The following is an 11,836-nucleotide window of genomic DNA, read 5'->3' on the forward strand; positions in this document are numbered from 1 at the left end:
GGGGCACCTGGCTAGCTCAGTTAATGAAGCATGCAACCCTTGATCTTGGGGTTGTGAGTTCAAGCCCCATGTTGGGTATAGAGATTATTTAAAATCTGTAAAAAAGAAAGAAAGAAAGAAAGAAAGAAAGAAAGAAAGAAAAATACAGTGATGAAAAAGAAAAGTAGAAGAGAGCTTATAATATTATTACAGGGATGCCTGGGTGGCTCAGTCAGTTAGGCATCTGCCTTGGGCTCAGGTCATGATCCTAGAGACCTGGGATCAAGTCTCACTTCAGGCTCCTTGCTCAGCAGGGAACCTGCTTCTCCCTCTACCTGCTATGCTCACTGCTTGTACGCTTTCTCTCTAATAAATAAATAAATAAAATCTCGAAGAAAAAAAAAAGAAAGAAAGAAAGAGTTAAAGAAAAAAAAAAGAATCTCTGGGTGGGTTCAACAACCTGTATCCTGGGCGTACATTTTCCAAGAGTTCCTATGGAAAGTGGGTGGAAGAGGAAGCCAATATGTGGAGTTGTGGCCTTGTAGCTCATTTAGCCCCCAATTTTTTTTAATTTTTTTAAGATTTTATTTATTTGACAGAGAGAGAGATCACAAGTAGGTGGAGAGGCAGGCAGAGAGAGAGGAGGAAACAGGCTCCCAGCTGAGCAGAAAGCCTGATGCGGGGCTTGATTCCAAGACTCTGAGATCATGACCTGAGCCAAAGGCAGAGGCTTTAACCCACTGAGCCACCCAGGTACACCCACCCCCCAATTTACTTTTAAATTGACTTAAGATTTACCTGAGGCCAAAACACGTGTGCAGGTGGGTTCTCACCTTTCTAAGGGCCATTAGGTTCTCCCGTGAAATCCTGGGGCCGAGGTGGGGGAGTCAAACCCGTTCCTTAAAACAGCACTATTTGGGGTGCCTGGGTGGCTCAGTGGGTTAAGCCGCTGCCTTCGGCTCAGGTCATGATCTCAGGGTCCTGGCACCGAGTCCCGCATCGGGCTCTCTGCTTGGCAGGGAGCCTGCTTCCTCCTCTCTCTCTCTCTGCCTGCCTCTCTGCCTACTTGTGATCTCTGTCAAGTAAATAAATAAAATCTTTAATTTAAAAAAAAAAAGCACTATTTGGAGCATAAACTCAGGGGAGCGGATGATATTAGGGGCAAGTTGTACTTAAAGGTAGAAAGTGCAGGAGTCTAACCCCTCTGTGATCGTGGGCGAGTCAAGGAGTAAACTGGGAATAACCTTACTGGGTTATTGAGAGTAAATGGAATAACCTAAGTAGAAGCCCCTAGAGAAATAACAACGCCGGTTTATGTGAACAGGGACGCCGAGCAGCGGGATTCCTACCCCGTTGGGGTTAACCCCTTCCCCTAACTCGCGTCACACTGAAAGCTGCCGCGGCTCGTCTCCATGGCAACCGCCGCTCCCTCTCCGGCTGGCCCCAGCCCGCCACGGGGACCGGAAGCAGCTTCCAATCGAGCGCTTCCCCCGCGTCTTCCGGATAACGCGGGGTCGCTTTTCCCGGTCGGGAGGTGAGAGCCGAGGCCTCTTCTGAGACTCTAGGCCGCGGGGAGAAGCGTCCTCACCCGGGGGTGGGCGGAGGCGGCCGCGGCCGTCGGCACCGCCGCCAAGCAGCCCACCCGGCTCCTCCCTCCGCGCACGCCCTCTTTATTCCCGCCGCGACTCCTGTCGCCCCCCGGCGCTTCCCGCGGCCCCTACCTGGTCCCGCACCTCCTTGCCTCTCACCTTGTCCGCAAGCCCTTAGCTCCGACCTGCGCGCGCAGCCCCGCGGCGCCTCGGCCGCAGCCGAACCCGTTAGGTTCCCAGCCGGCGCGCGCTCACCTGCGCTCGGCGCAGCGTCCTCAGCGGCCGCGCGCCGCCCGCAGTCTCGCGGGGCCGGGACCCACGCGGGAGGGGCGCTGGCGGGGCAGGTGGGCGACGCGTCCGGGGACCCTCGAGCACCGGGCCTCAGCGAGCCGGCCCCCCAGGGGTGGGATTCTGGACCGAGAGTCCGTCCTCCGCGGAAGGACCCCGGATTCGTGGCTGTGTGCGAAGCCCCTGCAGGGAGCCCTAAGGCTGCTGGCCCGCGTGCGGTGTTGGGGGTTCGGTCTCCCCGTCTTCCGAGTAACGCCGAGAGCTGGTGTGCAGGAGGCATGTGTCGGCTGCTGGTGCTGAAGAGGCACAGTGCACCGCGGCCGCCCCTCTCTCTCCGTGACTTCCCGAGGCTGCTTTAGTTTAGGGTCCCTCAATGTAATGCCCCCAAAAGGCTTCCAAACTCATGGCCTCAACCTTTCCCGCGGTTTAGGTCTCCACCCTACATTCTGTCCTGGCCCAGTATATCATCCAGGTCTGCTGCTGCTCCTCTGCCCTGGGACGTCTGGCCTCCTGACCACGCAGCACCGTGGGTAAGTGGATGGCCTGTGACCCCTTGCCCGTGCTCTCACTCCCTGAGCTTGCCTTGTTCAGTTCCTCATCTACAACGTGGGCAGGAAAATTACCAAACGGGGCTTTTGAGAGGATTTAAATAAATTTATATTTAAGGTGCTGAGAAGCGTGCGTCGTAAATTCTGTGTGTCATTTGCTACATCGCAATCACTGTCGTATCATTTATTTGGTAACATTGTTGTCTCTCCTGCTAGAATATAAGCTTTAAGGAACCACAGGCTTTGTTCAGGTCACTGCTGTATCATTGGTGTCCAGAACAGCGTTGATGAAGTCGGATGGAAATGGTAGACTGCCTGAAGAGGAAAAACGGGCACATACAAGATTTTTTAATGAGCCATCAGTTATCAGTGATGCATATACTAAAATGGTGCTGAAAGTGTCTTTCAACCCCCCTTTCTGCGAACAAGCTAATGACACTTGGGGAAATTGCTGTCCTCATACATCACTATGCTGCTGTTGACACTGTGGATCGATAAACAGTCTTTTCTGTAATTCATTTGATAATAGATAGCAATACATTTGCCACTCTCCTTAGAGCCGGATAAGCCAAGTCCTTGGGATATCCTTGAATAACTTGGGGGAAAAAGAATATATTCCTGAAAATGTGCCTCCCAACATTATTTATGATAGTATTTATGATAGTGAAAATTAGAAACAACTAAATAGTCTCTGATGAAGGAAGGTAAATAATAAAGATAATATGGATCGGAAGCAGAGCATGAATAAATGGAAGCATATTAAGATGGAGGAATATACAATTATTTTTTAATAGTTCTTTTACTGTCAAAATAGTATTATTTTAATACTATTTGATAGTATGAAACATGATGTTATATTTAATACTGTTTAATAGTAAATGTTGAAAAAAATCCACATGAAACTACTTCTCTCATGAGACTATTTCTTAGCACTATTTGCAGCAGGCTAGAAAAAAATTAATTAGCTCCTTGAGCCTGCCGAGTCATAATTTTTCTCAAGCTTCCCTTATTTCTGCTCTCTAGGAGTTCCTGCACAATCCTGGCTGATCCCTTATTGTTATACTTAGTCAGCCTCGTGTGCATGATTTGCAGAATAAATTGGGAATTACTCATGCATATGAATTAATGCATCTTAGCTCTTCGATTCTCTCAAGGAAGGATTCTTTGAAAGCGTGGTTTATACTAAGATTAAGGGCAGTACTTTCTGTATAGTCTGTTACTGATCTTAGATGTGTTGTTCTAGGAAACATTTGTCTGTGTCATGTTCCCACTTGTTTCTTTAATCATATTTAAGAAGTGTCCTTAAGGAAAACGTCATCTTCTTGGAGATTAAAGCCTAGGTCTCTGTTCCCAGTTCAAATGTCTGCAGAGCTGAGAAAGTCATCACTTCTTCCACACACTTCAGAGGGATCTGACAGCGCTCTGAGAGTGAAGATGGAAGAGGAAGAGCAGACCTGTGATCTGGACTCCCACCTCCCCTGGAGCAGCTGCTGCAGCCCAGAGACCTTCCGCCAGTGGTTCAGGCAGTTTGGCTACCAGGAGTCCCCTGGTCCCCGGGAGGCTCTGAGCCAGCTCCGGGAGCTTTGCCATCAGTGGCTGAGGCCAGAGGTGAACACCAAGGAGCAGATCCTGGAGTTGCTGGTGCTGGAGCAGTTCCTGGCCATCCTGCCTGATGAGCTACAGGCCTGGCTTCGAGAGCGCCGGCCTGAAAATGGAGAGGAGGCCGTCACTCTGCTGGAGGAGCTGGAGAAGGAGCTTGATGAGCCAGCTGAGCAGGTAAAAAGGCATCTGGTGGGGATGAGTGACCGGGTTGAGTCAGGAGCTCTGGGGCATCACTGGGGATAGAGCTCTCAAACTGTACTCCTACTTAGCACACTAAACACGGAGGGCAGTGAATGTACTTCCACCTGTGCCAGAAAACAGACTGTGGCTCCGCTTTCTTCCTCCTTTTTCCTGAATCCCAGGGTATTTTCCATGTAGTATCTTCTCTATTATTTTTTTTAAGATTTTATTTATTTATTTGAGAGAGAGAGACAGCCCAAGCAGGGGAAGTAGACAAGGGAGAGGGAAAAGCAGGCTCCCTGCCAAGCAGTGAGCCCAACGGGGGATTGATCCCAGGACGCCGGGATTATGACCTGAGCGGAAGGCAGGCACTTAAGCCAGAATCACCCAGGCACCCCTTCTTCTCTATTATTTTATCCCAAGTCTCAACAAGATTCCCTTCTTCAGTCTCAGTTATACCTAACTGCTTCCAGGTCCTTTTTGGACAAAGTGAGGACAAGCTTGCAGAGAAACTGGCATCTTGGGAAATCACTCAGGAGTCACCATGTAGCCGGATCAAGTCCGTAAAGCAGCAGCTGCCATTGGCTTCAAGGGAGTTCTACTCAAGACAAAAAGGTGAGAGGCGGGACTTGGTTCAACCCATCATGTGTCAGCCCACCACACACATCCCGGCTGCTTTAGGCAAGAGGTCTCCAATCTCCGCTCCTGCTTCCTCTCACCGTGGGGTCTTCCACCACTAGATGTTGTGCGAATGATCATTCTCAGTGTTTTGTTCTTGTTTCTTTCCCAGAGAGTTTCATAATCTCTTTCAGATTTTTAAATCCTTGACATCATCTCCATGGGGATTTTCAAGCCTTTTATAAAGGAGCATGACCCTTGGGCTCCTGAGTGGCTTAGTGGGTTTAATGTCTGCCTTCAGCTCAGGTCCTGATCCCCATGTCCTGGGATCAAGCCTTGAGTCAGGGCTCCCTGCTCAGTGGGGAGTCTGCTGCTCCCTCTCCCTCTGCCCCTCTCTCCATGTGTGCTCATGCTCTCTCTCTCAAATAAATAAAATCTTTAAAACAAACAAACAAACATGACCCTCTTCTCAAATGAAATCTTGCACGGAGTTCCAGTACATAAAACAGATGAAAACACAGCTACCCTCACTGAAGCAGGAGCAAGCAGCGTCCATCCACAAGGGCTCCAACTTGGCCTGTTCCCCCCATGGTACCTTCGGACAGCCCCTGAGGAACCCCAAAGTCGCAATCTAAAGACCACTGGTCTAACTCCTCATTTTCTGTCTAGCTTCTTGCTTGGTTACTGGTGCCATGTAGTATGAATATCACCATATTCCTGCTCAGATGACTTTGCCCTCTCATGATGACTTGAATATTTTCCTCTTCTCCCTCACATCCTAAACTGGCCTCGGTGGCTGCTTGCATCACTTTTTTTTTTTTAAAGATTTATTTATTTATTTGACAGAGAGAAATCACAAGTAGTCGGAGAGGCAGGCAGAGAGAGAGAGAGAGGGAAGCAGGCTCCCCGCTGAGCGGAGAGCCCGACGCGGGACTCGATCCCAGGACCCTGAGATCATGACCTGAGCCGAAGGCAGCGGCTTAACCCACTGAGCCACCCAGGCGCCCCTGCTTGCATCACTTTTTACAAACATGCTCCAAAACGGCTTACACAGCAGTCTGTTCCTCTACTGCAGATACTCAAAAAATAAGAGCTGTGGGGAAAAAGCAAAGCAGGAGCGAGGTCTTACTAAATAAAGTAGGGACAGAGCTTTATTAAATGAAGTGCTGGAGAAGGCCTCTTTGGTGAGCCACATTTGAGCAGAGGCCTTTCTTCTAGATGACCATGCTGGATGAAATGGGAGTCAGAAATAAAGAGGGAAACCCCACTTGGGAGGATCTCCCCTTCTCCCCCTCACACGGCTTCCATATTCCACAGGTTAAGCTAAGTAAGGTTAGAGTTTTTCCAAGATACTTTTGGTAAGAAAATCCAGGAAACTAAAAATACAAAAATTTATTTTATAAATTATAAAATGAATTTTTAAAAATTTAAAAAAATTTTAAAAAGTAAATTATAAAATAAAATAAATTTTTTATAAAAATAAAAAAATACAAAAATTTAGAGACTTAGAGAGTAGTTCTCTTAGTTGACAAGTACCTGCTCCCAAGAGGCTTAACATCTCCAGTGTAGCAAGTGTCTTGGCTTAACTAGGAGAGATTTCTCCTAGTGCGAAAGTCTTTTCATACTCCATCAGCATCGGGAGGGAACCTCCCCTACCCCAGCAGCTTTTTCTGATAATGACAACAGAAGTAATCAACCTCAAAACCAGGTCTTGGAACCCCATTGTTGACAAGAACTACGTTCTTGTAGAACTACGTTCTACATCCGAATTCCCTCAGAGAGGCCTTTCTTATATTTGTTGTTTTGTTTTGTTTGTTTTTCATTTTATTTTTCTCATCCAAATAACTGTACTCTTTAATTGCCACCCCCTATTTCCCCTATCTTCCCCAGTCCCTTACTGTCTGGTAACCATCAGTTTGTGCTCTGTAGTTAAGAATCTATTTCTTGGTTTGTCTCTCTCTTTTTTTTTTTCCTTTCCTTGTTTTGTTTTGTTTCTTAAATTACACATATGAGTAAAATTATGTGGTATTTGTCTTCCTCTGACTGACTTATTTCACTTCCCTTAATACCCATAATACTCTCTAGCTTATCCATGTCATTGCAATGGCAAGATTATATTCTTTTTATGGCTGAGTAATATTCCAGTGTGTGTGTGAGAGAGAGAGACAGAGACAGAGACAGAGACATCACATCTTCTTTCGCCTTTCATCTACAGATGGACACTTGGGCTGCTTCCATAGTTTGGCTACTGGAAATAAATGCTGCTCTAAAACAGGGTGCACATGTATCCCTTTGAATTAGTGTTTTTGTACTTGTTGGGTAGATATCCAGTAGTGCAATTCCTGGATTATAGAGTAATCCTATTTTTAACTTTTTGAGGAACCCTCATACTGCTTTCCACAGTGGCTGCACCAATTTGCTTTCCCACCAACAGTGCAAGAGGTTTCCTTTGTCTCCACATTGTCGCTAACACTTTTTCTTGTGATTTTGATTTTAGCCATTCTCACGGGTGTGAGATTGTATCTTACTGTAGTTTTGCTTGGCATTTCCCTGATGATGAGTGATGCTAAACATCTTTTCATGTATGTGCTGCCCATCTATATGTCTTCTTTAGAGAAATGTCTATTCTTGTCTTCTGTTCATTTTTAAATTGGATTATTTGTTTTTTTGGTGTCAAGTTGTGTAAGTTCTTTATATATTTTGGATACTAATCCTTTATCAGATATGTCATTTGCAAATATCTTCTGCCATCCAGTAGGTTGCCTTTTAGGCTTATGGGTTGTTTCCTTTGCTGTGCAGGAACTGTTTATTTTAATGTACTTCCAAGAATCAATTTTTGCTTTTGTTTCCCTAGCCTCAGGAGACATACCTAGAAAAATGTTGCATTGGCTGATGTCAGAGAGATTACTGCCTTTGTTCTCTTCAAATATGTTTATGTTTTCAGGCCTCACATTTAGGTCTTTAATGCATTTTTTAGTTTACATTTATGTATGATGTAAGAAACTGGTCCAGCTTCATTCTTTTGCATATAGCTGTCCAGTTTTCCCAACACTTTGTTGAAGAGACTGTCCTTTTCCCATTGTATGTTCATTCCTTCTTCCTTGAATATTAATTGACTATTAAATTATAGGTTTATTTCTGGGTTTTCTATCCTCTTTATTGATACATGTGTTTGTTTTTGTGCCAGTACCATACTGTTGTAATTACTGTCGTGTACTATAACTTGAAATCTGGTATTGTGATACCTCATTTTGTTTTTCTTTTTCAAGATGGCTTTAGCTATTTAAGGTCTTTTGTGATTCCATACAAATTTTAGGATTGTTCTAATTCTGTGAAAAATGCTGCTGGTATTTTGATAGGGATTGCAGTAAGTCTATAGATTGCTTTGAGTAGTATAGACATTTTAACAATATTTGTTCTTCCACCCCATGAGCATGGAACATCTTTCCATTTCTTTGCATTGTCTTGAATTTCTTTCATCAGTGTTTCATAGTTTTCAGAGTACAGGTCTTCTATCTCTTTATTCCTATATCTTTTCTTCTTTTTGGTGCAATTATAAATGAGATTGTTTTCTTTTTTTTTTTAAAGATTTTATTTTATTTATTTGACAGAGATCACAAGTAGGCAGAGAGGCAGGCAGAGAGGGAGGGGAAGCAGGCTCCCTGCTGAGCAGAGAGCCTGATGCCGGGCTTGATCCCAGGACCCTGAGATCATGACCTGAGCTAAAGGCAAAGGCTTAACCCACTGAGTCACCCAGGAGCCTATGAGATTGTTTTCTTAATTTCACTTTCTGCTGCTTCATTATTAGTGTAGAGGAATGCAACAGATTTCTGTACATTGATGTGTATCCTGTGACTTTACTGAATTCATGTATCAGTTCTAATAGTTTTTTGGTGGAATCTTGAGAGCTTTCTAGGTAAAGTATCATGTCATATGCAAATAGTGAGAATTCTACTTCTTCTTTACCAATTTGGAGCTTTTTATTTCTTTGTTGTCTGATTGCTGTGGCTAGGACTTCAGTACTATTTTGAATAAAAGTGGTGAGAATGGACAGCCTTGGATTTTGAAGGTAGAGATCAGACATTGAAGTCACTTTGGAATTTGAGCTATCAAAAATGAATTTGAGAGAGAATCCTTACCATTTACAAAATGATTTCTGTTTACACCAATAATAATGTCATTCACCTAGTACTATAAAATACATATAAGAGTAGAAGTTTTTTGTAAGTGGGTACTCTGTGCTACCCTTGATTCATTTGAGGTGACAGTTATGCTAGTCTATAATCCTCCCCTTTTCCCTCCTAATTTGTATTTCTGACCTTATATTCCATATTCATTCTTGACCCCTTGGCTTTCTTCATTTATCATTATTAAACTTTTATTTATTGACCTACATACTAAGTTTTGGCTATTACTACCCACTGCCACATTTGGCTCCTCTCCTTTGGTTGCTTCTCTGCTTCTCCCATAATTTCTCATCTTCTAATCCCTTTTCTTCCAGAGTTCTTTTCAGTCTCTGTATATCTTTTTACCTCTAGCTGTTGCATGGAGATTTTCATCTTTATAATTGACTGTCTCCTCAGTATATAAATCTTTCCTTTTTGCCTTATGATCTTCTTAATGTTTTGTGACTTACCATCTCAATCTTCCACATTGTGGTGCTATTTTATAGACATGCTAGCAATAAATAATCGGTATATATTTTTTTGATTATTCTATTTGCCTTTCTTTCTTTCTGAACAGAGAACAGTGACATTGCTTTTCTGTGTATTATTTCAGCTAAAGACACGAAAACTACAAATGTGAATTCAGCTTCAACACAAAAGACTTCTCCAGGTATAGAACTGCATTCCACTATTTCCAACACCCTTCATCTGGACGCTCCCCAGAGTTGCACATATAGAAGAGCCTGTGAACAAGATGGCAACTTTGAAAGAAGACGGAGAAACCCTTTTGGAAAAAAACAACACAAGTGTGATGAATGTGGCAAAGTCTTCAGTCAAAGCTCAGCCCTCATACTCCACCAGAGAATCCACAGCGGGGAAAAGCCTTATGCGTGTGATGTGTGTGCAAAGGCTTTCAGCCGGAGTGCCGTCCTGATTCAGCATCGAAGAACACACACTGGGGAAAAACCCTACAAGTGTCATGAATGTGGGAAGGCCTTTAGTCAGAGCTCAAATCTTCTCAGACATAGGAAAAGACACACGAAAGAAAAAGTCCCATCAGCATTGTAAGGGAATCAAAGCATTTGCTCAGAGGTTTTTCAGCGGGAAAAGACACAAAGCACAAACACTCTTTTAGTATTTCAGTGGTTTTAGTGGGCATTAGTTTGCTTTCAAAAGTCATGAAAGCTTCAGGAGAGAATGTAAAATATCTTCTGTCAACATTGTTTGCTCTTCTGCTTGTCAATTCAGTGTCGATTCAGATGTTTGAGATTCGAAAGCTTAATTCATATTTCTATCCCTAGGGCAGCTCTTGAACAGACATTCCCAAGCATGTTCTATCTCCATTACTAATACAAATCATGAACTAGCACATTTCTCTTTAGACAAGTTTTCCCTGTTGAGAAGGAATGTGTGTATTACTCAGTATAAAAATAAGTATCTTCCTCCATTCCATAATGAACATTGGAATTCCCAGACCAAAGATTAGAGCATGTTAAAAATTTTCACCATTTGTTTTTTGTTACCAGATTCAAAATCTGAGAATAGGGTTGAGGAGGCCCAAAAGAATGTGTACTTTCACATTATTATTATTGTTAGGGGGTAGATGAATAAAGACATCTACTCTCTTATGAAAATTCACAAAAGTCTACACTATTGATGATACTAAGTAGTTTGCTTTTTTTTAAGACTTATTTATTTTTAGAGAGAATGTGTGTGTGAGTTAGGGGGAGGTGCAGAGGGAGAGAGAATCTCAAACAGACTCCCCTGCTGAGTGAAGAGCCCACGACCCTGAGATGATGACCAGAGCCAAAATTAAGAATTAGATGCCTAACCAACTGAGCCACCCAGGGGCCCCCTAAGGAGTTTTCTATGTAGGAAAAAAATAATCTCCTTTACAATGTAATTTGGAAATAATTCAGTGAAAACAGTAAGATGGCTCTACATGTCTAAGGGAATGGCATAGGAATGTTGTAATAAACAGAGCTATCTATGGGTGCTTATATAAGGTTCATGAGCATGTTAAAATGAAAAAAGGGAGATGAAGAAAGACTGTCCAAATAAGACTGATAGAACACAAATATGAGCAAGCGTGGTCTGTAATGGAGACTTGTGCCACAGCTTACATGGAAAAGGAAACCCTTAGCAGCTGACAGGTCTCCTTTGGTGTTCTTCAAGGCCCCTTTTCCGGCATAAATCAGCTGTGAGCATGTTTCAGGCATCTCAAGACAAGCTTTTCAGGGTCTTATGTACGTTCTCAGTAAGGTCTGTTTCTAGACAAACTGTCTAGACACCAGCCCCTGGGTTTTGATGCTCTTCCACAAAATTCTAAAGTTTAGTTTTAAGAGTCCACTGAGTTTTGCCCATATTTACGTCAATCAGATTTCCTGTTTAAAATGACTGATTAAATGTTATTACAATTATTCTGACAGTACACAACATGATGTTCCCTTTTCTAGGGAATCTTGATAAAACTGTATTACAAGAATACATGCATTAAAATGTGTTCTATGAAAAAAAAAAATGTGTTCTATGGGTTCTAATATATGCATTAATGTGTTCTAATCATATGTTCTAATTAATCTAATTAATCCAATATCTAATTATGTGTTCTAATACATGCATTAAAATGTGTTCTATGTTCTATGTTCCTGTGTGGCTCAGTGAGTTAAAGCCTCTGCCTTGGGCTCAGGTCATGATCGCAGGGTCCTGGAATCGAGTCCCGAATCGTGCTCTCTGCTCGGCAGGGAGCCTGCTTCCTTCTCTCTCTCTGCCTGCCTCTCTGCCTACTTGTGATCTGTCTCTCTGTCAAATAAATAAATAAAATCTTTAAAATGTGTTCTATGTTGCCACAGTTACCAATATGAAA

General features: G+C 43.4%; 1 protein-coding gene across 1 annotated transcript; it reads left to right on the plus strand.

Annotated features, from left to right (window-relative positions):
- Positions 1–2,286: 2,286 nt before the first annotated feature.
- Positions 2,287–11,613, plus strand: ZNF396 (zinc finger protein 396). Its single transcript, XM_059139358.1, has 4 exons — positions 2,287–2,386; positions 3,759–4,180; positions 4,660–4,801; positions 9,584–11,613. Exons 2-4 carry the CDS (start codon positions 3,764–3,766, stop codon positions 10,036–10,038), a joined length of 1,014 nt encoding a protein of 337 aa, XP_058995341.1. The 5' UTR covers positions 2,287–2,386; positions 3,759–3,763; the 3' UTR covers positions 10,039–11,613.
- Positions 11,614–11,836: the final 223 nt, after the last annotated feature.

This window comes from Mustela lutreola, chromosome 11, assembly GCF_030435805.1.
Source record: "Mustela lutreola isolate mMusLut2 chromosome 11, mMusLut2.pri, whole genome shotgun sequence".
Classification (NCBI taxonomy): Eukaryota; Metazoa; Chordata; class Mammalia; order Carnivora; family Mustelidae; genus Mustela; species Mustela lutreola.